This window comes from Portunus trituberculatus, chromosome 40 (genome assembly GCF_017591435.1).
Source record: "Portunus trituberculatus isolate SZX2019 chromosome 40, ASM1759143v1, whole genome shotgun sequence".
Classification (NCBI taxonomy): domain Eukaryota; kingdom Metazoa; phylum Arthropoda; class Malacostraca; order Decapoda; family Portunidae; genus Portunus; species Portunus trituberculatus.
Genome location: NC_059294.1, coordinates 20,177,992 through 20,205,944, shown reverse-complemented (window position 1 = coordinate 20,205,944; position 27,953 = coordinate 20,177,992). Strand labels below are relative to the sequence as shown.

The window sequence follows — 27,953 nt, the reverse complement described above, 5'->3', positions numbered from 1 at the left end:
TATTGGGTATGCAGTAAATAATAACATGAAGAACCGTGTCATGATAATACTTAATGATAAATAAATATATATGAGGAAGGAAGAACAAATAAATATAGAAAAATAAAATAAATAATCAACAACAACAACAACAACAACAACAACAATAATAATAATAATAATAATAATAATATGGGTTTAATGTAACACTTCCTTATTTTGGAATCCCCTTTATATACTGCGCACATCAAGACACTTTAAATGACAATAATCAGGATCTTTGTTACGATTTTGATGGGCAAAATGCGATGATATACTTAGGTTTGTATTTCGAAATGTGCGTTCTAGAGTCCAAGGTTGGGGTGGGCTGTCACTCGCTTTGCACGTGCTACGCTCCTTGCATACAGCAACACAACTCTAGGTATACAACTACGGTATATGTGATGATAATATCCACTTAATTTTGTTTTAGTCTCACGTTCGTTAAACCCTAACATCATCAACTCATCAAACAATAAGTTAAACATTGTAAAACAGAACTCTTACGTGAGGTTTCACCTGCTGCTACCTCCCCTTCTGGACTCACTCCTTTCTGCTAGGATGCGAGTGGCAACGGAGTAAACGTTCGCCGGCTAGACATGGCACACGGGCTGCCACCCAACACAGAGAGACGCTTGCCAAACTCCACCATAAAGGCGTGGTTAACAAACTGTAAGCAGCACATGGTGATAAAACAAGCAGTGTTTGTTAATATATATAAGCCTGAAGTTCCGGATTAAACTTTTACTATCTGCTTGATAGTAGGTTAATTCTAAAATGATGTGCTATGATAATGCTTCCATTTGTGATGAGAACAAACAATATAAATATGTAATTTCGCCAAGCTAGTAGTCTATGCAATCAAATATATCATGTCTCAACCGGCCTGACAACCTATCTCTACCATATTCCGCTCACACTTTTTTTTTTTTTTTTTCTATATCACCTACGTATTTCTTTCCCTACCCGGCTCCTCACCAGCATACGCACACCAAGGTCCATCTGGTATTTTAGAAACACTTCCTATAAGCATTGACAATGTAGGAATATTGAGATTGGTTTGTCAATAGCTGCATGAAATTATGGTTGAAAAGGGTTCGCACAGTTGCCAGTAAGTCATTTGTGCAGATGTGCTGTACGTGTTGGCAACATTCCAAATATATATGACTTGAACACGCTGCTGACTCGTTCACTAAAGCACACACTACTCAATCAGACAACCATTATCGAAACTATGATATAGTATGCTACAGTACGTCTTCGTCATAAAGGCTGCGATTTTAAACGTTATATACAAAGTAAGTCATGTCAATAATCTGAATAGGTATCTCGCAAGTTACAAAGACGAGAATAATTCAAGCATAGAGACAGTAACTGTTGCTAGGCTGCTTGCATGCCTCTTTCTCCCTTAGGGGAAGGATAATTTGTTATTCACCACTCCAGCCTTTCCCCTACGGAGATACATGCTCATACTGACCGATCTTCGGGTAGGATTGAGACCACATCACACACACCGGGAAAGCGAGGCCACAACCCCTGAGTTACGTCCTGTACCTATTTACTGCTAGGTGGACAGGGTCTACAGTCTACACATTATTTGCCTCGCCGTACCTGGGACTGGAATCCGGGTCTTCTCGGTTGAGCCAAGCGTGGTAACCACTACACTACGTGGTGTGTGTGTGTGTGTGTGTGTGTGTGTGTGTAAAACGTTTTCACTGTTTGATCTGCTGCAGTCTCTGACGAGACAGCCAGACGTTACCCTACGGAACGAACTCAGAGCTCATTATTTCCGATCTTCGGATAGGCCTGAGACCAGGCACACACCACACACCGGGACAAGGAGGTCACAACTCCTCGATTTACATCCCGTACCTACTCACTGCTAGGTGAACAGGGGCTACACGTGAAAGGAGACACACCCAAATATCTCCACCCGGCCGGGGAATCGAACCTCGGTCCTCTGGCTTGTGAAGCCAGCGCTCTAACCACTGAACTACCGGGGCGTGTGTTTCACTGTTTGATCTGCTGCAGTCTCTGACGAGACAGCCAGACGTTACCCAACGGAATGAGCTCAGAGCTCATTATTTCCGATCTTCGGATAGGCCTGAGACCAGGCACACACCACACACCGGGACAACAAGGTCACAACTCGATTTGCATCCCGTACCTACTCACTGCAAGGTGAACAAGGGCTACACGTGAAAGGAGACACCCAAATATCTCCACCCGGCCAGGGAATCGAACCTCGGTCCTCTGGCTTGTGAAGCCAGCGCTCTAACCACTGAGCTACCGGGCCGTGTGTGTGTGTGTGTGTGTGTGTGTGTGTGTGTGTGTGTGTGTGCCAAGCATCTGTTCATGCTAACAAATGACATTCGTAAGTCATCTTAATTTATGCTAGCGATAACCATGATGACCTTGGCCTTGTGCATATCTATAAGGTGGTGCTAGCAACAATATCATTATATACTATATGAATAACATTTGGTAGTTGATATTAATAATGTGTGTGTGTGTGTGTGTTGAATGAAGGAAAAATTTCATGCATATGTTCATGAGAGTTGGTATGTGAAGGTTCCCGTGCCAAATATACCATAAAGATTAAAAAAAAAATGATATTCACGAAGTTGTGTAGCATGACACACACACACACACACACCGCGTAGTGTAGTGGTTAGCACGCTCGACTCACAATCGAGAGGGCCGGGTTCGAGTCCCGGTAAGCGGCGAGGCAAATGGGCAAGCCTCTTAATGTGTGGCCCCTGTTCACCTAGCAGTAAATAGGTACGGGATGTAACTCGAGGGGTTGTGGCCTCGCTTTCCCGGTGTGTGTTGTGTTGATGTGGTCTCAGTCCTACCCGAAGATCGGTCTATGAGCTCTGAGCTCGCTCCGTAATGGGGAAGACTGGCTGGGTGACCAGCAGACGACCGAAGTGAATCACACACACACACACACACACACACACACACACCACCTCCACCAAAACAATACAGCCAATGCTATTCCATCTTTATTCAATGGGTACTTAAATAGTACTTGCATGACGCAAAGGAAAAAAAAAAAAACTATCAATATTGATCCCAAATGAACATCAAACGTTAAAAACTAACATCACGCACATTTCCTGCTTCGTGATCATGGCTGTATATGACCTAAGCAGACAACGCATCAAGACACATACCTGACATACCTGACGCACGAGAGCCGAGGTGTTCCTCTCCCTTTGACCTCCGCTCGACAACTGCGCTTTAGCTAGCTCAGTAGAGAGCACCACACCACCACCAGTAGGACGTTTCTTCCTCGCCCACCCACCCCTACACTCCCTAACCCAGGACACTAACTCACCTCACGTACGCACCAAAACGTAGACTATAATGATCTACAACCATTATCCATCTTAAAATGTTCACATAAAACTGGATATAGAATGTTTCTTCCTATTTATGTGCATCTATATCCAATAGCGCATGGTGAGTACTTCGTGGAAACGAATCGTGTACTCACAACTGAACATCTATAGCGGTCCTGTCCACATTACCATATTTATTCATCTATTTTTTCCTGACCGAAAGATGACCTTGACAGGTGGTGAAGAGAAGCAGGTTCCCTTGGATACAACCCTGTCACCAGCCTGTATCCAGTGGCCTCCATGAACAGCCTCTTCAAATCAGCTGGCGCGTGAGACACACCCTCGGGATGGAGCAATATGATTGGTTCATTTAGCGGTCACACCTCCACACTTAAGAATCTGATTGGACCATATGACAGCACATCGCAGAAGTTACAGAGCCCAGTCAGCTGATATTTACCAGTATCCGTAGCTAGCATCAACTTCAAGGTAACATCTGAAGGCTACTTAGCGCCTGTCTCTCTCTTCATCTGAACCTACGCACACGTCTCCATGGCAACAGACTCTTTACTCCTGGTGTTGCAAGACTTGTTAGAATAAATACTCATTGCTTAAATAAACATAGTCAGATTTACTTTACTGTGCATCCGTCATGTGGATTTCCTCAATCTACGTTAAGTACTATGTATTTGATATTACTAAACAGCATTTGCCATGTATCTGTATATTAGTTAATCTTTTAAATGCATGTCGGGCTGTCGGATCGGGATCCGACCTCATTAACTTAGGTATTTCCGTGCACTACAACAATAATGACTTGACTTAAAGCTGACCTCTTGCAAACAACTAATAATCTGTTCCCATTCGCATTTACAGCCATTAATTGCAACTCTGTCGCCTGTCTTGAAAGTCAACTCTGATCTAATCTAGGCTGGAAATTTGTACCAGTCTAGCCATGCACCATAACCTTGTTTAAAACTTTGGAAGGGCGTAACAAAATCTACATGGATGCGTATTATGCCATAATTATCCCCGTTATATGCTGGACCGAGTAAAATACTCCTATTAGGATATAACAAATTCGTCAGACTTTCGAGGTCGGGAGGTGAACACTCACTCCCCTGTATGGCCTCAGTCACCTGCTTGCCTCTCACCTCTTTAAACCACTCGTGACCTACTTAGAGAAGGAAAAGGAATCTCATGTTCAGAGATAGTATTTGACACGTGTAACGGATTTCTGGCTGATTTGAAAACTGGACATGTTCTGCTTGCTGGGCTGGCCGAAGTGACGTCCAAGGTCACGGCGAATCAAGACATGCCTCAAAGTAGCGGTACGGCGGAGTGTGCGACGCGTGTTGGATACGTGATCTTATTTTTTCCCTATGTTTAATGGATGGTGAGAAATTATGCGGGTTGTCTTTGGTAAATTGTAATCTAAGTAACGTTAGTGTAACATTAAAGGACATGACAAAAACATATAACTTATAAAAGCTCTGTAGTAAGTGAATTTTGGTTTACATATTGCATTACCATTATAATTTTATTTTTCATATCTATTTATTTATTTATTTTCTATATTTATTTCAAATAAAAAATGATGTATGACAACGACCCCCATAAATTTTAAACAAAATTATAAGAAGTGTATATCTACTGTTATCATAGGAAACCATTATATACATAAATAATGCACAATAATTTGTGGTATTTTAGACTATAACGTAAAAGCATTCCAGCAGAGAGTAAAATGTACTAGCATCACATCACTCAACCCGACACACACACACACACACACACACACACACACACACACCGTAGACACTATCTCAAAAGAAAACGTTACTAAGAGAGAGAGAGAGAGAGAGAGAGAGAGAGAGAGAGAGAGAGAGAGAGAGAGAGAGAGAGAGAGAGAAACGTACTGTACATATTGCTCGAGGTTAGAGACGGACCCTTCAACTGACACAATGAACTCAGTATAGTTTGTCAGGGCGTCATGGGGCGACTACAGTGGCATGAAAATAGTCAGGGGTGTAGGGGGTTTGGTGACGTGTAGGGGAAGGAGAGAGCCAGAGAGGTGCGAGTGCTATGGAGAAGGGAGAGAGTGACCGTCTAAAACTGGTTTATGTACTTTCCCTTTCTTCGAGATCCACCGCTTCTTTCCGAGCGGTGACCTCCTCCAAACGACTACTGCCTGTGAACACCACAATCACCAACCATCGCTGTTAATGCTACTACTACCACTACTTTTATTATTTCTAGTATTACTGCTTCTACTACTACTGCTTCTACTACTACTACTACTACTACTACTACTACTACTTTTATTATTTCTAGTGTTACTGCTTCTACTACTACTACTACTACTTCTGCTACCATTACTTCTACTACTACTACTACTACTTCTGCTACCATTACTTCTACTACTACTACTACTACTACTACTACTACTACTACAACTACTACTACTGATCCTACTACTACTACTACTACTACTATTGTTGTTATTGTAACAGTAACAGCAACAACAACAGCAGCAGCAGCAGCAGCAGCAGTAGTAGTAGTAGTAGTAGTAGTAGTAGTAGTAGTAGTAGTAGTAGTAGTAGTATCAGCAGCAGCAGCAGCAGCAAGAGTACGGTAAAATCCTATCAGTAGTAAAATAACTACAACAACAACTACTAGTACTACAATCATACTACTGCTGCTGCTGCTACTACTACTACTACTACTACTACTACTACTACTGCTACTACTACTACTATATCAACACCACCACCATCACTCCTACTAAATATTAAAAGTAATTAATCTCTTAGATATTTCCGTTAAGTGTTCATAACCATTATTAACAACACATGCTTTGAAAGTAACAGGGCCTTTGTCAAGTAGTGATCTACTTACCTATCTGTAATTCTTGTTAATTCTAATGTCAGTTTTTCTCCGTTACAACATATACATCCAGTCACTACCTGTCCTTTACACCTGCAATGCGGAGTTTGTGTGGGGTGTGGCGGGAAGCGTGGGAGAAGGTAATAATATTGGCTACACTCGGTCGTTTCACCTGTTCCAGACACGACATTTTGTCCTCGCTACACATGTACTGCACTTCACAACGGTCTACGTTATCAACTCCTTTTAAAATATGATTCTGGGTTATCACAACTATGGGACGATTGGTCAAAAGACGGTTATATAAAGTATATAAGACATGATGAATATCTCGTATGTTCTACATGCATACCTTACATGCTCTATGCACACGCACACACACACACACACACACACACACACACACACACACACACACACACACACACACGATAGAAAAAAATCTATATGCAGGTTATGCTGAATTCGTCAGTGTTGTATAAATACAATGTCCTTATCGAGGGGAAGGAAAGCGTATGAGAGACAAGGAATGTATTTGAAATAAGGTCTGCTTCATAATCCTGCAAGACACTCCTAAGTTTTTTTTTTTTTTTTCTTTACGTAGGGAAGAGGGCCAGCCAAGGGAAAAAAAAAAGAAAGTTAGAAAAAAGCCCACTTGAGGTCTGGCTCTCCAAAGAGTACAAAAAGTGCCAAAACCGTCAGCCAGAATTAGGGGAGCAAATGCCTCGATACCTCCCTCTTAAAAGAAGACAAGTTGTAGGAATTTGGAAATACAGATGCAGGGAGGGAGTTCCAGAGTTTACCAGTGAAAGGGATGAATAATTGAGCGTACTGGTTAACTCTTGCATTAGAGAGTTGGACAGAATAGGGATGAGAGGAAGAAGAAAGCCTTGTGCAGCGTGGCCGCAGGAGGAGAAGAGGCATGCAGTTAGCAAGATCAGTAGAACAGTTACCATGAAAATAGCGATAAAATATAGAAAGGGATGCAACATTTCGGCGGTGAGAAAGAGACTGAAGACAGTTAGTCAGAGGAGGGGAGTTGATGAGACAAGCAAAGCTGTGTGACTGGAACCACCCCAAACATGCGAAGAGTACTCCATACAGGGACGGATAAGGCCCTTATACAGAGTAAGCAGTTGGAGGGGCGAGAAAAACTGGCGGAGACGCCTCAGAACACCTAACTTCATAGAAGCTGTTTTAGCAAGAGATGAGATGTGAAGTTTCCAGTTAAGAGTATGAGCAAAGGACAGACCGAGGATATTCATTGTGGAAGAGGAAGACAGTTGAGTGTCATTGAAGAAGAGGGGATAGTTGTCTGGAAGGTTGTGTCGAGTTGATAGATGAAGTGACTCTACATCATCTGTACCTGGAATACCGTGGGCTCAATATACTGTTGTGCTGGAGGGGAAATTAATTGTGCTATGTATTAACGGTTCAAGGCTTGTAAGTAACGCGGGCAGTGTTCATGTTGAGGATTATTGATCTTCCTATCGCAAGGATATCCACAGTGAAGACGCCTACTAGGTATACTATGACGAGAGAGAGAGAGAGAGAGAGAGAGAGAGAGAGAGAGAATGGATCTCCTGCAACGATTCTTTGTGCTACGTGCACATAATTAATTACTTTCGATATTAAAAGCACATGGTCACAAACACTCTTTTAAGCAAACTGCCACACATGCTCGCTGGACGCCTTGAAAGATGCCCCCAGACTTTCTCAAATAATAATAATAATAATAATAATAATAATAATAATAATAATAATAATAATAATTAATAAATAAATAAAGAAAGAAAGAAAAAGAAAGAAAGAAAAATTAATAAAAAAAAATCCTGCATTTCAATTTTTACCCTATAATAATGTTTTGTATTTACGCACTCCAGATAAGATAAACTCAGTTTCTGAAGAACCTGAGTACTTCGTTATGGCGTCGATGTTTAAGTACGGAAACAGCGCTCGCTCACTCCTGCATTGGCTCCAGGAAGGAAGGAATAGCATGGCGAGAAAAGAAGCAAGGAAAACCGGGGATTCCGTCTATTGATCCATGGAGTTAATGAACTCCCTTATCTCGACGCCGGTGTGTCTCAAGGTCAACATCTTGTACATGACAACACACACAGCTGATCAGTCGTGGGCATGGAAACACTCCTACACCCACACCAACATACACTGGACTCGTTATTCTTACTTGATGAGGCACATAAGGGTAGACCCAAGGTAACCTTGGATGATAGACCAAGGGAAAGAAAGTGGCTGACACTAACCTGATCACGCAGCGGTTTCCTCCAATAAAAAAATCTTTCCCGTCGATATATACGTTAAAGGGGGAGGGAGGGATGGAGTGATGGAGGAAGAGAGAGAGGCATGGGAGTTCTGCAATCAATACAACTATTCTTGGCAATCAATAAATCTATTTTTGGCCATTTACAACATTTAGAAAGCTGTATAATTTTTTATATTCCCTTGGCGCAGACTCTATAATGCACCACTTGGAATTATTACCAACTCCATGCCTCCTACTCCTAGCACTCCACTCCCCCACCTCCCTCCCTCCCTCCTCGCTCCTTGACGGCAATGCAGCCCTCTTCAACCACCGTCAAGCTCGAACTACTGTAACCTGGTTAGTAATCGTAGTCTTTTATAGACGCGCAGTGACGCAGGTTTGCCAATCTATAATTAAATCAGGTAGAGTGTAAAAAAACTATCACGAATGTCATCTGGTTCAATGACACAACGAGAGAGAGAGAGAGAGAGAGAGAGAGAGAGAGAGAGAGTTATCTTACACAAGTTAACGATCATTTCAAGCACAACAGCATTTGGCAAGTTAGCTTTGCCCCCAATATACGAAAATTATCAATGCTTTCGACTATCTATGCAAGTGATGGTCACAATATACATGCCTTCAATTATTTCCTGTAACCAAATTCAGCAGACTGATTGAATACCTGTGTTGGAAGGGTGTGTCCTTTGCTGGGGTGGGGGGTGATCTCGGTTTTGAAGGAAAGCCATCAACAGTAAGTCAGCTATTTATATAAGGACATTACGTATGAAGAAAAGTGAGACATGTTCCCCGTCAGTCACTGCTGTATAACATTGGAAATAAATGATGAATGTCATACCGGAAAGGTGGTAAAAATTTACGGTTGAAAGCCCTCTACGTCAATCACCGGATTACTTCACAAGACTTGGCCGACACAACTCGCCTGGCATGAATTCTATCTGAAGTACTCACCTTCGATGACAGCGCCCAAGGATAACCAGAGAGGCCACCACGAAGCACTGGTAAGCTGCAAGTAACTGCAAGCTACACCAAGAACCACACTGACCGTGCGCTCTCCACCTTATGTTTGTTTACCAGTGGCAGGGTCGTCTGCTGCTGCTGGTGCAGCTGCTGCACAGCCACAGAAAACGAAATTTTTTAGGTACCTCTAATCTAGAGAGCTCTGCGATGCCTGTCTGCCTTCTTGTGTAAAGTATGAATACGTACTGTACATAGCAAACTCTTGCCTTACTTTTTTTCTTTTTAATGATATATATATATATATATATATATATATATATATATATATATATATATATATATATATATATATATATATATATATATATATATATATATATATGATAGAAAGTTTGGAGATGACTTTCCTGGAAATTCGATAGCAATAGGAAATTGTTTTCCTGGTAACTGCGAGATGATAGTTGCCGATCAATTAATTATCTATCATTCTGCACTAAAGTCATTAATGTAATTTTGAGGCGGACACACACACACACACACACACACACACACCTATTTCAAAAACGTTAACTGGGAGGAGATGAAAAACTCAGAAGGTGCAAGAGAAATATAACTTATTTTTGGAAATATACAAAACAGAAGTCAGGGAATATGTCCCGAAATATAGACCTAAAGGCGAAGGAAAGAAAGAATGGTTTAACGCAAGGCGTGCTACGTAGGGCAAAGGAGAAAAGAGATGGAACATGGAAAAGGTGGAGGAGAAATAGAAATCCAGAAAATAAGGAAAACTTCAAGGCAGCGAGAAATAAATATGCTAAGGTGAGGAAGGAAGAGGAAAGGAACTATGAAAAGAACATTGTCGAAAAATGTAAGGAGTAACCGAAATTGTTCTACAGATTCATAAATGGAAAAATAAGGCAAAAAGAAACAATAGAAAGGTTAAAAGGAAGAGAACGGGATGGTGGAAGACCCAAAAAGTATAGCAGAACTGTTAAATTGTAAATTTCAGGAGGTCTTTACTAAGGAATCCAAATTTGAAAGACCACAGGGTAATAGAAAGACTGTCTATATGAAAAAGATTAAAGTAACCAAGCTTGAAATAAAAGAGTTGATGACGGAATTAGATGAAGAGAAGGCAATGGGACCGGATGAAGTCTCAGGCAGAATATTAAAAGAATGTAGGGAAGAACTAGCAAGTCCTATATAAAATGCTCAATAGAAAATGGAACAGTATCAGTAGAATGGAAAAGAGCTGAGGTGGTTCTCATATATAAGAGAAGGAAGGAAGAACCTTTAAATTACAGACCGGTACCACTAACTAGTGTAATATTATGCAAGATGTGTGAAAGAGTAATAAAGAAACAATGGTTCGAGTTCCTTGAAGACAACAAATTATTATCAAATAGCCAATTTGGTTTTAGAAAAGGTCGGTCGTGTGTAACAAATTTACTGAGGTTCTACTCTAGAATAGTTGATAAAGTACAAGAGAGAGAGGGATGGATTGACTGTATTTATTTGGATTTAAATAAGGTGTTTGATAAAGTGCCACATGCAAGATTACTGTGGAAGTTAGAGGAGAAGGGTGGCTTAAAAGGAAGCACATTGAGATGGATGGAAAATTATTTGAGGGGAGAGAAATAAGGACGGTAGTTAAAGATATGAAGTCCAAGTGGAGAGCAGTAGAAAGCGGAGTGCCACAGGGGTCAGTATTGGCGCCAATACTTTTCTCATATATATAAATGACATGCCAGAGGAGTGAACAGCTACATAAATCTGTTTGCGGACGATGCGAAACTGTGCAGAGTTATAAAGCAAAAGAGGATTGTGAAATACTGCAGGAAGACCTAAATAAGATCTGGAAATGGAGTAAAAATGGGAGATGGAATTCAATGTGGACAAAAGCCATGTCATGGAAATGGGAAAGAGTGAAAGACGACCAGTGGGAATCTATAAGATGGGAGATGGAGTAGAACTAGAGAAAGTAAAAAGGAAAAGGACTTGGGAGTGACGATGGAAGAAAACAATCAACCGGTAAGCCATATTGATAGAATTTTCAGAGACATATAATTTGCTAAGGAATATTGGATTAGCATTTCACTACATGGACAAAGAAATGATGAAGAAATTGATAAGTACTATAATAAGACCCAGATTGGAATATGCAGGAGTTGTGTGGACCCCCATAAAAGAAACACATAAGGAAGTTGGAGAGACTACAAAAATGGCTACAAGAATGGTTCCAGAATTTGAAGGGATGACATATGAGGAGAGACTAAAGGCTATGGATCTACCAACCCTGGAACAGAGAAGAGAGAGAGGGGATCTGATACAAGTTTATAAATTGATTAACGGAATGGATCAAGTGGATAATGAGAAACTGATCCTGAGAGAAGAATATGACATTAGAAGCACAAGATCGCATAGTAAAAAACTGAGGAAGGGAAGATGTCTGAGAGATGTTAAAAATATAGTTTCCCGCAAAGATGTGTTGAGACTTGGAACAGTTTGAGTGAGGAAGTGGTGTCAGCAACGAGTGTGCATAGTTTTAAAGAAAAATTGGATAAGTGTAGATATGGAGACGGGGCCACACGAGCGTAAAGCCCAGGCCCTGTAAAACTACAACTAGGTAAATATAACTAGGTAAATACACACACACACACACACAGAGAGAGAGAGAGAGAGAGAGAGAGAGAGAGAGAGAATTATGGTTCTTGAAATAGTAACTAGGAGTAGAATTATGCTCAAGAAATCTTGATAAAAACAAACGCTAAAGTTTAAAATGTATACTGTGAAGTAATAACGATTTGTTTTCCATATACAAACTCATTCCTAAAAAAATAGTTTAAGCAGGAGACAATGCGGGCAAGGAATCTGGAAACTATATGTACTGCTTTATGGATTTCTTGAAATACAATATGGTGTTTATATTCCACATTACATTAATTTTAAAGAAACTTTACAACAACCAGTTGCCAGCGTTATGATAATGGAATATTAGAAAAGAGTTACTATAAAAAATGAAAATAATAAGATAGAGAGATAGAAAATGCCAACGATTTATGGGAATAAAATTATCTCAGTTTAGGTGAGTATTAGCTTGAAGAAAGAAAATGTACGTTTTCTGTCACCCTCGATAGCTTGATGCTGCATCTCGCTACCCTGCTCTCGTGTCCCCAACTATTATGATTCGCTGTTGCACGATGCGGCATACGTAGTTTTGAGGCGATGCGGCAGCCACCACAAGCCGCCCAATAAAATTCAGAGTTTGTTTCTTCAGTCATCACGATGCTGCCACTACATCTTCCTTTACTAATTGATAAATATCACTGGTATTCTTTGCATTTTCAACAATCTCTGTTACACGTATGCTTGTCAGGCAATCAGTCCACGCACACACGAGAGGAGAAAATATTTTAGGTTATGTACGTGGGAAGTAGAACGTGTGTGCTTCCGGGTTTTAATGTTGCTTGGCTGGCAGCCTGTACACAGCGCCAGCCTCCTACACCGCAGCCAATACAGGGAGCCAAGGGGAGTGTGCTCATTAACTCTCATCAATTACCACAAGGAACTATCATAATTATAATGATCCGTAGAATTGTGCCATTTGAACATATACTTGCTCCAGTGCTAAAAAATTCAAATTAAAAACAGGTTATTTGATGATAGACATTTCAAACCTGATAATTGCTCTTCTTCGCCCAGTTTACCATGAAAAGCTGCGGTTTCCTCGAGGTGTAAGACACGTACTTCTTTCTTACTTGATTTTCATGACAAACATCACAAATATTACGTCTATTCATGAGCAGGTATATACATACGTAGACCGCCTTTCACATGCATGTCAAGCAAGAGGTAAAAACGAGACACGATTGAAATGAGAGAGAGAGAGAGAGAGAGAGAGAGAGAGAGAGAGAGAGAGATAATGATATCTTTATTGGCTTATGTACAATAATTAATAAGTACTGATTCAGTTTAAAACAATATAACGTAATATGTAAGTAAGCCTAGGTCTGTTGAGTCTAAGCTCTTTTACATACCATACATATATATATATATATATATATATATATATATATATATATATATATATATATATATATATATATATATATATTGAGAGAGATAGATAGATCAAACACAATAACAAAATCAACTGCATAGGGCGCCGGAAGTGTGCCTGTAAGACCCTAAAAGGTGTGCCGTGACAACAGAATAATGACACAAGAGAAAAAGGCATCAGACAAGCCCGGAAGGTGATTGGATGTTACAGGGGGGATGGGGGAAGGGGGTGAAGAGGGAGAGGCGTGTATCATGTCCCGGTCTGTAAACACTGCCTGATCAGGGTGGCGTGGCAGAGAGGAAAGGGTGAACGTATCTAGCCTTTGATCCCGTCAGTCAAGCACCTTTGCTCCCGACGCCCGCGCCACACCACTGACTGGCTATAATTACCCGAGGATGAGGATCAGCGAGCAGCATAAATGAGAATTGAACAAGTTGGTATATCATTATGGGAAGAAAAAAAGACGTTATAGTAACTTATTCCATGTCAGCAAAAAAAGAAATTGAACATCCAGGCACTTTTCTTTTAAAATATATGATTAGCTTAATATAATTTTCCGTAACAGGGAAAATAGAAAACGAATTATCAACACGACTTTTATTATCTATACACACTAACGCACACACGAAAACAAAAAGATATACACAAACACGAAATAATGCACATACACACACACACACACACACACACACACACACACACACACACACACACACACACACACACACACACACACACACACACACATACACACATTCGGAGCTCTGCGGATGAAGGAGGGGGGATAGCGTTGGCGGATCCGGGAAGCGAATGACTCTATGCTAAGTATAAATATCACAGGGAAAATAAAAGGAACATGATGGTGCACCTTGCAGACACTGGTGGGGCGGGTCACAGGCGGTGCTGGATATACTGTACATGGCTGGTGCTGATCTGTCTCATTTTGTCCTTCACTTATAAAGCATTGATGTCGAGTTGTCCTCCTTTTCTTTAACCGATCAGTACGTAAGTAATATACAAAGACTACAAATATTCTGCTTACCTTCTATGAATGAAAAATGTTCTTTCCCAGTCAACAGTTTGTTCGTGTCAAGAAACACTCATCACAACAACTGAGGTTGCAGGATAAGAGTTTGTGCCGTCCAACACATGAGTACTTTTTCACTCACGGATCATCTCTGTATGGCTGGAAGAGCGAAGGCGTTGAAATGGTCTTGTGAGAAGGCGAGGTGCGGCCTCCAGCGGCTTCGCTTGTGGGCAGAGAGGCGGTGGGTGTCAAGGTCGTGTTTGCTGTGACAGGTGGAGAGGTGGTGATGGGCAGAGGCTCGAGAGTCGGAGTGAGGGCGTGTGAGATGGGCAGGCTTGGATAAAGCAGACCACACACACAGGAGTCGCTCCCTACTTTAGGAGAGTCCCTCAAAGGGCAGGTTGCCAGATGACCTCCGACGAGTGGGCGAGGCGATACGGGCGTGGGGGTGATGGGCGAGGAGGACAGAGCTGTAGGGACTTCATGAGGGCGTAGTTCTCCTGGTCTGAGGTAAGGAGAAGCTAGAAGGCCTGGATGAGGACGAGGATATGGAGCAAAGCGAGCCAGCGCGGGATTATGTGAGGGTAAGCTACTCGTATACCCGAGGGGAGGTGTGCCTCCTACTTGGGCTGCTGCGGCCGCTGCGGCGGCCCAGGGAGCAGCGTGTCCAAGCGTCGGCGGCAAATAGGGCGGATAGGCTCCCGTGGCGGCGGCGGCATGGAGCAGGTAAGCGGCCAGGGCGGGATCAGCATAGGGCCAGGCCAGGGCCAGGCGCTGTCGCTTGTCCTTCATTCGGCGGTTCTGGAACCACACCTGCGGGAAACTCAGTGTTAGGGAGCCACGCCTTGTGTTTCGTTTGGAATTCTGTCCAACTCACTATTTCTTACAGGTCTAGATACTAAATAATCACTGACTCAGAGAAATAGTTTTGTAAATTGGCGATGAATATCGCTAAGCAAGGAATGACATCTTAAGCTGAAAAGTCCATCATGCAAATTAGTCCTTAATATTCAAGGTTAATTTTATACATGAAAAAGCAAAAATCCAAGGACTTCAAAGCAAATTCCCTAAAATAAAACATTATCCTAAATCTCGTCCGTCTCAAAAGCATGAGGTGTGGGAGGCCCTTAGCGCCTCGTCAGTTCCGTGATAGACGTGTTTTGTAAGTCTTTTGATCATACTTGAATGTAAAAATTGATGTGATAGAAGTATGAAAAGAAAAGAACATAAGTGAATGACGATTGTAAATTGAACAATTTACTAGTGGAGGTGAAGATACTGGTTAACTAATACAGATGGACACAAATAACATGAGGGTGGGTAGAAATTTTTTTACAGCGGGACGACGCGAGAGAGGCAGGCCGTGCACTAAACAAATTCACCCGCCAGTGTGTTTTCGACAAGCTGTCAACCGAGAACCGACTTATAGATATCAGTCTTAAATAGTCTGATGTTTTCGCTATTTGTTTATTTATTCATTTTACAACTTCAGTAACTCTGCCAAATTTCCATGTGCTAATAAATCATTGCTATTAAAAACATTTATCAAGTTTGAGATCGTGTCTTTTTCTTTTCATATTTCCTTTTATATTTCATCATATTCTCAAAATAAAAACAGTCTCTTTTCAACTCTTTTACTTACATTTATCTATATTCTAAAAAGTACTTTTCATTCACCTTCTTAATTGAAGTATACATTAACCAAAGTATGTCATTTTATTATATCTTACACACTGGTATGTCTTATTTTTTACTATTATTACTATAATGACATCTATTAATATAACTATCAACGTCCCTAACTGTTTGAAGTAGTCGTATGTCAATGAACAATAATTGCATTCATCACCAATATTATTGCCATTATCATTACCAGCACCATAATTATAACATGCCCTACTGTATTTGCTGATTTCTACTATGTAAGCTCTATATATATTTCTTTTATGTTTACCGTATTATGGTTACAAAAAAGCGATGACATAAATAATCATGAGAAGTCACATTAATTGTTGATCGTGTATAAGGAAGAGATGGTGGAAAAGGAGAAAGGGAAGAAGGAAGAGGATCACAACGACGATTACGAGAATAAGCATAAACATGAAGATAGTAATAAGGAAGGCAATACAGTAGAAACGACGATGAGGATGAGAAACAAACCTTGATGGTTGACTCGGGAAGGTTTAGCTCCTGGGCCAGCTCGCAACGCCGTGGTCGACTCACATAATTTTCTTTGTAAAACTCCTTCTCGAGGCGACCGATCTGCTCCCTAGTGAAGGCTGTTCTGTACCGCCTGATCTCCGTCGCTGACTGTGCTGCTGCCTGTTGTTGTTGTTGTTGTTGTTGTTGCTGTTGTTGTTGTTGCTGCTGCTGCTGCTGTGATGGTGTCTGTTGATTTTGCTGTTGCTGTTGTTGTTGCTTGCTGCTGCTGCTGTGATGTCTGTTGCAGTCCTCCTGCACCACCTGTTGCTGTAGCCAAGGAGCTGCGGGCCTTGGTGATTATGCCGTCCTCACCACCTACGGGAAGAAACAAAAATTAGTGAGTTTTGTCCTCCTTAAAACCTCAGAGAGATGAGACAGTTGCAGGGAGAGGATTATATCTGGCGTAAAGAGGTGATGATCCTGAGTGGTTGTGGGTGGCGGGTGGTGGCGGTGGTTGAGTGAATGGGGTAGTAGTGGTAATGGTCTTATGATGAGTGGTGGAGGTGATAGCTGCATTAGTCACGGTAGATGCTGATGAAGACGAGTAAATAAAGATGATGTAAGAATGTAATCTGAAACACATGAGCCCTTAACCTCACCCACATACTCATCCTTTCCTTCCTTTCTCTCTTCCTGCTGTACATGCCTCTCCCGCATCCTCTATCTCGCCTCTGCCTCCTCCCCTACCTTAGCCCCCGCCCACCACGTCCCACTCCGCCCCTCCCCAGACACAACAGCGGGCGGATGTCACAACACCGGCCCGGCCCGTCTTTGATCATCCACCTTATCTCCTGAGCCAATTGGGGCCTCGTGAACCACTCTCAGATTTGTTTACAAACACTCAATTAACGAAGCTCCTCCGGCCCTCTCTAGTTTGCATAGGAATTTCAGTATTATTTTGCTTTATAGGAGACTTGATTGGCTTTGAAGCTAATGGGTTTTGTCCATTATGAGAGCAAGTTGAGGATATAAAGTGAGCGGACTCTTCAAGTGAAGGTAGCGATGAGGAATATGCGAGGATGTGAGGTATAAAAGTAGCCGTGGCGATGATCTTACAAACCAGAATGTTGCCGTCATCATCAACAGAAGGCTAAGAGGAAAGAAAGAATACTAAATATGCAGAGAGGACTGGCGGTGTAAGAGACCGCCGCAAGATGAAACGTCGAGTATCACACCAGGAAAAGTGACTCGAGTGTCAGTCTATTATAAATTATGAGTAGGTGAATCTTATGAAAACAGGACACTGCCGATTCCGTGCTGGTTTCAAGTGGTGCATAATTAGGCTACAAGGCTAAGATAATCATGTTTACTGACACACACACACACACACACACACACACACACAGTGTTAGACAAATGCATGAAAATAAAAAAAAAAACATCTAATGACGCTGAACAACAGTACAACTATGCAGCTAAGTAAAAATCGTAAATCCTCATATAATAATAATAATAATGATAATAGTAATAATAATAATGATAATAATAATAATAATAATAATAATAATAATAATAATAATAGTAATAATAGCAATAATGATAATGATAATAATAAATAGATAAGTACATAAATAATACATTCGTTAATTGCTTGCAAATAAATTAGATAAATAATACTATGAAGCCAATAGTAATGTATACACCTACATATACTTTACACATACAGTGTGAAACATTCATGTCTACATGTCTTTACAACGAAGATGACGCAAGGCTTAAAAATGAAAATAAACAAATAAATAAATGATTAAATAAACAAGAAATATATACCGATGAAAGTAAATTGAATATTCAGTGTTAACATATCACATAATAATGAATCGTCTAGTGATATGTAATTACCGTGTGACGATGTGATAACTGACGACTGCTTGTATCAATAGCACGGAAAACCTGTTTTGTGTAGAAAACGGTCAATACTGAACCAAGAAATTTAACAGTGACAGCCAAATGACAGAAAACGGATTCAAGACTATGTAAGGGTACACTAAATAGAGATAGTGCTGAATCACTAGGAACATTAAAAGAAGAATAGACAAGTTTATGGATGAAAATAATAGGTGGAAATGGGAAGTTACTTTTCATACAAGGACTGCTACGATGGTCTCTTGCAACTTCCCTCATTTTCTTATGTTCTTAAAAGGGAAAACATGATCTGACAGTGGGCCACTAAAATTTGTCTAGAACTTAAAAACAAACAAATAAACCCTTAATCAAAAGTAAATTAGAGGGAAGGTCTTGTCTAGGAGAGGAAAAAAGTATTGAAGTTGATAGGTAATTCCTTAGTAAGTGTACACAAAATAAAACTTTATATAGGTGCTCTCATCACAACACAGGACTCTGAGATACAAATGGTCACTATCATGGTAGGTAAATACCCGTATACGCGTCAACCCGCTGCCTTGCTGAGATCTTAATCCACAGTCTGTTCACTTGATCCGCATATTCCCCTGCAAACTCTCATCTGCACCAAACTATTCCAATGACTGAGTAGATTGGTGTCTTTTACTATTTTTGTTCTGTTGGGGTCAGTCAGTCGAGAAGCAGGCTAGTCATAATTCAATAATCCAAAGGAGGTCTAAATCTGTGAACAACGTCTTCTCCATAATGAAGTTTGATAAGCCAATGAGCACTGAATTCAGAGGATAAAAGAGAGAGAGAGAGAGAGAGAGAGAGAGAGAGAGAGAGAGAGAGAGAGAGAGAGAGAGAGAGAGAGAGACTTTACACTCACAAAGCTACTCTCCCACACGCCTTTACTCTTTATCGCCTCCCTAAACAAAAGAAGGAATGAAAAAAAAAAAAAAATAAATAAATAAAGTGTCAGGTATTTCCCGTGACGAGGCGACCCACGTCCAAACCAGTGCCAAATTATTATGTTGTTTATCAGCAAAATTTAATCAGAAATGTTCCTTCATTGGGACTCTGCACACTCCGAAACACCACGAAAAGTTCTAACACTCAAAGAAACTGCTTTTCTGACCCTGAGAACTCGGGTGTCTTACTACTTAAATCAACAAACGATATACTTTTACATCTCTATAGTCATGAAGGAGTAAATCTCGCTGCCATGGGGTGCGTCTTCCTGCTGAATACACCAAGAATTTGAGCCTTAATGGGTGAGGGTGGATAGCCGGACGTTAGCCTCATCCCGGGCCCGATGTTTGGCAGCACAGGTGGTGAGGGTAGTTGGCTGTGATCTACGCACTTGCACAATTAGCGGTGGCAGCGGTGGCAGCGGTGGCAGGCGGGGTAGGGGCGGGCGCTACTGGGCTCCGCTTCAGGGGACGAGAGAGCGCGCGTGCCTCAGTCTGACAGATATTTGTATAACCTTTTAAATCCAACCATAATTGCGACGCCCACCTGCGAGAATAACTTACGACAGGCCAGAGTGACGGCGGGGGCAAGGGGTTAGACGGCGGCGGCTGTGGCGGCAGTGTTGATTATACAATGAGTCCATTACGTTGTGTCTTTTCCACGGCAGAGAGAAAAAAAAAAAAATAAACCAAGCCAACATTCTAATATTAGGTGTTTTTATGAGGCTTTTTGTGCGTGACGGAAAGAGGCGGCGGGGCGGGGGGTGTGTGTCTGAGGGCGGCGTGGGTAGTGCCTGACGACCTCCACTAAAAGGTAAAATGATCAAATTGTAAATAAACTATAGAAACGAGACAGAGAGAGAGAGAGAGAGAGAGAGAGAGAGAGAGAGAGAGAGAGAGAGAGAGAGAGAGAGAATCCCTGGCCACTATAAGACCACTACGGGCGTTCACATTCCCTTCACACTGAGTCACTTCCTCTGATTCTCTTGCCCTACAGTTCCTTTACAGCAGCGTTTCCCAGCCTGGGGTGCAAGCACCTCCTGGGGATGCTGACATCAATTATAGGGGATGCTGGGAAGTGGTGCACACAGTTTACCTTCTTTTATCTTTCTAATAACAAGATATTAGTTAGGGGTGCTGGACTGCTTAGACATGACAAAAGGGGGTGCTATGGTCGGAAAAGGTTGAGAAACACTGCTTTAGGGACACACACACACACACACACACACACACACACACACACACACACACACACACACTTATGTAGACAGATTGAATTGGCTATATCCATGCGTGCCTTCATTGGAATAACTTCGTATAATCTTGTATCCTTTATGAGTGTCATGGGTCGCTCAATTTGTTCCTTAATTGGACAAAAATAATGTACATAAATTTGCAAGGACCAAAAGCTACTAAGTTAGTGAAGAATTAAATCTTATGTCCTTATTTTACCAAAAAGCCAACTTTTCATTCATCTGATCCTGTGGTTGCTACTGATTTTTGTTAGCAGTATTGTCAGAAGGATTTTTTAATACTTTTTTTTGTGTGTACTTGGCCATACTCATCAGCACACACATAATAAATCAAACATGCTAGTGAATGAATGCAATGTGTGTGTGTGTGTGTGTGTATATATATATATATATATATATATATATATATATATATATATATATATATATATATATATATATATATATATATATATATATATATATCCATCCCATTTTGAATCATTGATCCTTGTGATAATGAACTCTATATAGAGTACTTAGTGAAGATCGACGAGTCCGGTCTATGTGACTTGACGAGAGATGCAAAAGTAAAACACAAGACAGCAACAAACATTTGGACGAGCAGATCACTGATGAGTATGGTGTGATTATATGATTAAAGCGGGTCATCTTATGCAGCTGTACTCCCGTCTCTCTCTCTCTCTCTCTCTCTCTCTGTGTGTGTGTGTGTGTGTGTGTGTTTGTTTGTTTGATCTGCTGCAGACTCTGACGAGACAGCCAGACGTTACCCTACGGAACGAGCTCAGAGCTCATTATTTCCGATCTTCGGATAGGCCTGAGGCCAGCCACACACCACACACCACACACCGGGACAACAAGGTCACAACTCCTCGATTTACATCCCGTACCTACTCACTGCTACACGTGAAAGGAGACACACCCAAATATCTCCACCCGGCCGGGGAATCGAATCCCGGTCCTCTGGCTTGTGAAGCCAGCGCTCTAACCACTGAGCTACCGGGCATGTGTGTGACTATAAATGTATCCATAAGAAAATTACACCTACCTAAAATGGGAAATAATCATTAAAAAATAATATATTTTCATAGGATAACATCAGTAAGTATAAACGTGTGCTAGAGAGAGAGAGAGAGAGAGAGAGAGAGAGAGAGAGAGAGAGAGAGAGAGAGAGAAGGGGTGTAATAATCCTCTTCCTTGAAGTGCGGCACCTTCAAGTGAAGGGCAGGCGTATGTAAGATTATGGGAGAAGTATGTTGTGTAAGGAGACACTTGCGCATTATGATAACTGAAGAGAAAGTCATTCGATCCTCTCTCCACCAGGCAGACAGACCCTTCCCTCAGTCCGGTGGTGTATGTTTATTTATTGCTCTCTCTCTCTCTCTCTCTCTCTCTCTCTCTAAACAACTCTTTAAACCTAGTACAGCATAATGCTCTTCTCTCCCACTCAAAGATACTTAAACGCAACATAAAAACTCAGCGAAACATATTGGTGTCAGTAATTGTGGTCCGGAGGAAGACGACGCTGCTGTCTCGCCAAGGGGAGGCAAGACGTCTTCATTTAAATGTTTACACAGAGCCAAGTGGACCGCCGAAGACTTGTCCATCCCGCGCCACCTCGCCGCTATTAGCTCGTCAAGCCACTCTCGTGTTCCGCATGTCTGGCCGAGCACCGTCCACTAAACGCCTTGCCGGGTTCATGCAAGACGACAATCACTACACTTCCTCTATTTAGACTGTCTGTAGGTGTGTTATTTCACGGATTTGTGTCGGGTATGGTACATCACGCTAACTATTCATCATCATATTGTCACTTTTTGCAAGACGCCATAATGGTCTGAGTAGTTTTTACTGCACACAAGTGGTCCATTTTTTTTCCTTGCCAGGGCAGCTCGTGACTATGTAGCTACAAGGTTTGTTTATGTTGCTGATAACAAGAGTCTTGGGTTATCATTCACTGCGATGAAAAAAAAAGGGAGTTAAGCAGCGTCTCGCATCGAAGTTCGAGTAGTACCATTCTGGCCGCCGCACGCACCATCGCCTGCTTAGAGCAGTTATCTTTCCTGTCACACGCCATTACTGCCACATCACACCTAACATCATTACTTTTACATCACTAATAACATCATTACTTACAAATTACCAATAACACCACTATTTAGAAATTATCACTAACGCCATTGCTGCCACATCACTCCTAACACCATCACTTACACTACCTACACACATCGCCACTAACACATTCTTCCACAAAATGGAAAAAAAATAGGATTCAGTTATGGTACAATAATTACGTTTCTGGCAATACTGCGATTCCATGAGATGTAATGATTTGCCTTGTAACACAGGTTGTCATAGTTGCTTTATGACAAAATTCCTGGACGTGCCTTCTCTGTTTGTCTGTGTACAGTACCTGCTCTCTCTCTCTCTCTCTCTCTCTCTCTCTCTCTCTCTCTCTCCCCTATACAGCCCAATCAGTGGCACTGTTTAGAGAACAAACTACCGTCAAAGTGAGAGCGTTACGTTCTAGCGGTTTCCACAGCGGTGAAGAAGGCAGACTTCTCGGCCACCGCAGAATATAATATAATTTTGTGTGTCATCTTCTCTAGGAAAGCTAGTCGAAATATAATCTGTTCCTGAGCGTTAGCTGTGGCGAGGAATGACTATCATGCCTCTTAGACCGTCAGAGTAAGGGGTGAGGGTTTCCGAGTCAGTGTTTGTGTATCCATCGTCCACTTCCCATCACTAGCCGTCACTCACTCTTGGGTACAAGACTCGAGTATAATTCTCTCCACACTTTATAATGACGACTCAATTTTCACTTAATGATCTTCGCAACCTATAGCGTCTATCTTATTTTACCTGATTATGAGTGCAGTATGAATTTTAGTATTAATTTGTATTTGTTATTTTCTGTTTCGTTTTACTTTTTTTATTATTAAGTCTCATCTCTTTGATGAGCGGTGACACATGGGCGCGTTGTTGTGACATAACAAAACTGATCATTCAGTCAATCAGTCACGGCGCGGCAGGAAAGCTAGTAAGTTCATGTATTTTTTTTTACTAACTTCGCAGCCATCGATATAAAACGGCAAAGGAGCTCATCAACACAATCCATGGCGACAAGTATAGTATTCTACAAGTCCTCTTTGGTACTTATGCATGCATGCATTTAGTATTTCATCTCAGGGAAAACCTATCAACTGGTGGTGGTGAAAATCATCGCAGGGAAGGATGATAGCCTGCACCCTCTGACAGTCTTGCCAGCATGGGGTATACAGTTTACGGAACATATTTTTTTTGCTTTAATAGATTTGTCATTGTGGAAAGTTATTAAGAAAGAGAAAAAATATGGACAACTGCTTTACGCCATCATAGTAGGCTACATCTGGCACTCCCTGCAAAATATATTCCCGTGCCGGGAATCGAACCCGGGCCTCGCGGGTGAGAGCCGCGTATCCTAGCCACTAGACCACACGGGACTTATAAAGTATATCAAATATATTTTCTAAAAGGGTAATGATATTTTCTTGAATTGAAATCACAAAAAGTTGCAAGTTTATGAATTTTTGCTTCTGTTTCGTCAAATAAACAGCAACATTAGTCCTCCCTCGCATCCTGATGCATGAGTTCTGTGGTCACTGTTTGGAACATTTGATGCAGGATATTTGCTTTGTCAAGAACTAATGACACAGTGCCTAAAACTATCAGTGTCAAATTATATAACAAATATCTTTCGTTTCCAAACAAACATCTCTGAGAGAGAGAGAGAGAGAGAGAGAGAGAGAGAGAGAGAGAGAGAGAGAGAGAGAGAGAGAGAGAGAGAGAGAGAGAGATTAGCGCTCACTGTAATTATTTTCTTGCAGAAAGGCAAGGATGCTTTCTCTTGCTACGAGGTCATAATAAGTGTCACTATCATCAGTTCTGTGTTATTGTATTGATAAAGCTTATATTAACATACTTGAAAATGAATGTTATGTTATTAGATGGTATTAAATGTTTCTTTCTGTCAAGAAATGCTTAAGTCGAAGATTATCAAATGTTTTTTCTTCTTTTCTTTTCAAGAGCAAATATCAAAAATTTCTACAAGTCGTTTTGTCCGTTACCACATGTGGATTCACCAAAGACATGCAAAACAACAATTTTTCTTGCCCGGTGAAGCACACACGCAACAACTAGAAAATTGTAATGCATCGATATCATGTAGTAGTATCTACTTTTGTATACAAATTTTAAGACAGTTCTCGATGCATGACGAACACCACAGTCAAGACAAATATTTTTTATGTTCCCTGGTGGTGATGCAGAGGCTTCCTGAATCTTCAACAAAGTAACACATCTGAGCGTGACCTTCGATGGAATGTCACTGGTTCATCTTGTGTAACTAGTGTGTGGAGTGATTGGGGAATAATAATTTAATAGTGAGATAAAGATTTTGTAATATTTGCGACCAACTTCCATATAGTATACCAAGGTTGCGATTTTACAGTAGACTGGAGTTTAACATCCAACAAAAATAAATCGTATTCTTTCTATTATAATTCATGCGTGGGATGGACAAGGCATGAGAAGCTGGCCACTTTTCTTCAGGCGTCTGTATGCAAGCAGTGTATGTCTCAATATGGAACCAAATAAAACTTTGTCGTGAACAAGATTTGTTATACTCGTCCCAGAGCATAAACATTACTATTACTCTTATCATTATTATCATTATTATTATTATTATTATTATTTTTATTATTATTATTATTATTACCATCATTATTATTATCATAATCATCATCATTAGCAGCAATATATATATATATATATATATATATATATATATATATATATATATATATATATATATATATATATATATATATATATATATATATATATATATATATATATATATATATATATATATATATATATATATATATATATATATATTGTTTGATACGATGGTCTAGTGTTGTTGAACATGACTAAGTTTTTAGAAACTGCAAATATTTTGTTATGAGAGAATCCGAATATAAGTTGCAAATAATTTCAGAAAAAATAATTGCGAACGAGAGGGCATCAGTGTTCCGTTGCTGAGTATGAGTCTATTTTTGATGACAAGAAACGATCAACCTTCCCTCAGAAAGAACACGTAACCCTGTGCCAGTCTCCTTTTATGCAAAGACGAAGGAAGAAGAAAAAAAATAAAGAAAGAATTAAAGACAACAATAACATCGAGAACAAAGACACTGGTAGGCGTGGTTACATCCTACACGCCTCTTCTCACGTCGCTCACACAAGGCATCCGGGAGCACCTGCCTGGCACACGAGCCTCACTTTTTATAATATACGAGCCACACAAATCTCATCAAAAGCATCGTAAGCGCGCTATAATATCCTCCACACAAACGCAATCATTTCCCGTCGGCTCTCACCATCACCACTACTCATCGACCCACAGTGAATTATAAATGGCAGACAAACAGCCGCACTCAGTGTAACCCCAGTGGCTCAGAGACGCTCACGGCCGTTCATAAACCCTGGAGGGGCGAGGCAGGGAGGGAGAGGGCAGCGGAGTGATGCATGGGCCCCATTACCTCGGCGGACGTGTGGCCCTCCGCAGGGTGTTTACACGTGACTTACGGTGTTGCTCTTCGCGCCGACTAATGCACCTTGATAAATGCACTCATGACTGTAGCAAAGTGAGGATGTTTGTGCCACTCGCGGGTAGCTTTTGGCGGCACTCCAGGGCCAGGATGACGGGTTTATGGGCGGCATGAGCACCACGCCACGCTAAGGGCGGTAACGCGGCTCCTGTATTGGTAAACTTCCTCTTCGCCTCAAACGTTAAATACACATGTGCTAAATACACACACAGTTGATACACGACTTAAATACACTTATGCACTAAACATGAGGATGATATATGAGGCTGTGAATCATAATAGTCATAAAAAGGATGTTTCTTGGTTGAGGGAGACTAATTCTAGATATAGTGCATCAAATGAGCTAATTTCGAGGATTAGGAATGCGGAGAATACGCTCTAGGAAAGGGAAAAAAATCGATATAATGTAGAAAAGATTAAAAAAGGCAGTATTTCCTGCATGATGATGATGATGATGATAATGATGGCAATGACATTAATAATAATAATAATAATAATAATAATAATAATAAAAATAGTAATAATAATAATAATAATAATAATAATAATAATAATAATAATAATAATAATAATGATAATAGGTTCTGACTTCAAACACAGCGTATAATATGGAGAGAGAGAGAGAGAGAGAGAGAGAGAGAGAGAGAGAGAGAGAGAGAGAGAGAGAGAGAGAGAGAGAGAGAGAGAGAGAGAGAGAGAGAGAGAGAGAGAGAGAGAGAATTAGAGAAAATCTCTTAGACAATAAAGATTTCAAAACAAAAGAGAAGAAGAGGACCAAAAAGAAAAAAAGCGAGACTAATTACTATAATATAACTTGAATGAAGAAAATCAGCTTGATTAAACAAGTAACACATTTCTTACCTGACCCGTCGCAGGAGGCCGGGAGAGCAGAGGGCGGCGAGGGCGGGGACGACCTTCCGCCAAGACCTGGAGGAGGAGGAGGAAGCAGCGGGCCTGGGGACTCCGGGGATAGTGGGCGATCTGCAGGAGAGAGAAAAAGAAAGAGATGGTATGTGTACGAGACGGCGAGAACAGAACACAATTATATTTAGATTCTAAAGGGGAGAGAGAGAGAGAGAGAGAGAGAGAGAGAGAGAGAGAGAGAGAGAGAGAGAGAGAGAGAGAGAGAGAGAGAGAGAGAGAGAGAGAGAGAGAGAGAGAGAGAGAGAGAGAGAGAGAGAGAGAGAGAGAGAGAGAGAATGTGCATAATGAAAAGAAAAGGCAATGACAACACAAATACATTTAGATGAATAACTTTATCCGACAGTCAGTCAGTGAGTGGAATATACTTAAGGAAAGTTATAAATAATCTTGTTATATTGTCTATATGTGCATGTTGAGTAAATATTTTCCTGATGTATTCACACGATTTATCTTCTTCAGTGATGTCAATAAAAGCTGGATTGGCCATGAAGATAAAAAGTAAAATTCTGAAGTGTGGATAAAAAAAAA

At 40.9% G+C, this 27,953-nt stretch overlaps 2 protein-coding genes and 1 non-coding gene across 8 annotated transcripts in view; all 3 read right to left on the bottom strand.

The window, feature by feature from the left end:
• Positions 1 to 9,617, bottom strand: part of LOC123516208 (pyruvate carboxylase, mitochondrial-like) — a 58,866-nt gene extending 49,249 nt beyond the window's left edge. The window contains exon 1 of one of the 6 annotated variants that reach the window (XM_045275406.1): positions 9,484 to 9,617. The gene's annotated coding sequence lies outside the window, so the exon portion shown is untranslated. Of the gene's footprint in view, positions 1 to 525; positions 684 to 3,197; positions 3,320 to 8,515; positions 8,778 to 9,483 lie in introns of those variants that run through there. The other 5 variants (XM_045275410.1, XM_045275409.1, XM_045275407.1 and 2 more) reach the window with 5 other exon arrangements.
• Positions 9,618 to 14,134: 4,517 nt separating this feature from the next.
• LOC123515871 (segmentation protein even-skipped-like) lies at positions 14,135 to 17,438 on the bottom strand. The gene is made up of 3 exons (XM_045274754.1): positions 17,424 to 17,438; positions 16,740 to 17,048; positions 14,135 to 15,392 (listed from the first exon to the last, which is right to left on the bottom strand). Exons 1-3 carry the CDS (start codon positions 17,436 to 17,438, stop codon positions 14,718 to 14,720), a joined length of 999 nt encoding a protein of 332 aa, XP_045130689.1. The 3' UTR covers positions 14,135 to 14,717.
• Positions 17,439 to 24,257: 6,819 nt separating this feature from the next.
• Positions 24,258 to 24,329, bottom strand: Trnae-cuc. Its single transcript has one exon. It is a non-coding gene; the product is annotated as a tRNA-Glu (tRNA).
• Between the last annotated feature and the right edge of the window lie 3,624 nt (positions 24,330 to 27,953).

What these genes read in the sequence shown, in the direction of transcription:
- LOC123515871 (XM_045274754.1), bottom strand. An exon ending in TTCCCGAGTCAACCATCAAG is followed by an intron (nt 15,393 to 16,739) that starts GTTTGTTTCTCA and finishes AGTTTCCCGCAG; the next exon opens with GTGTGGTTCCAGAACCGCCG.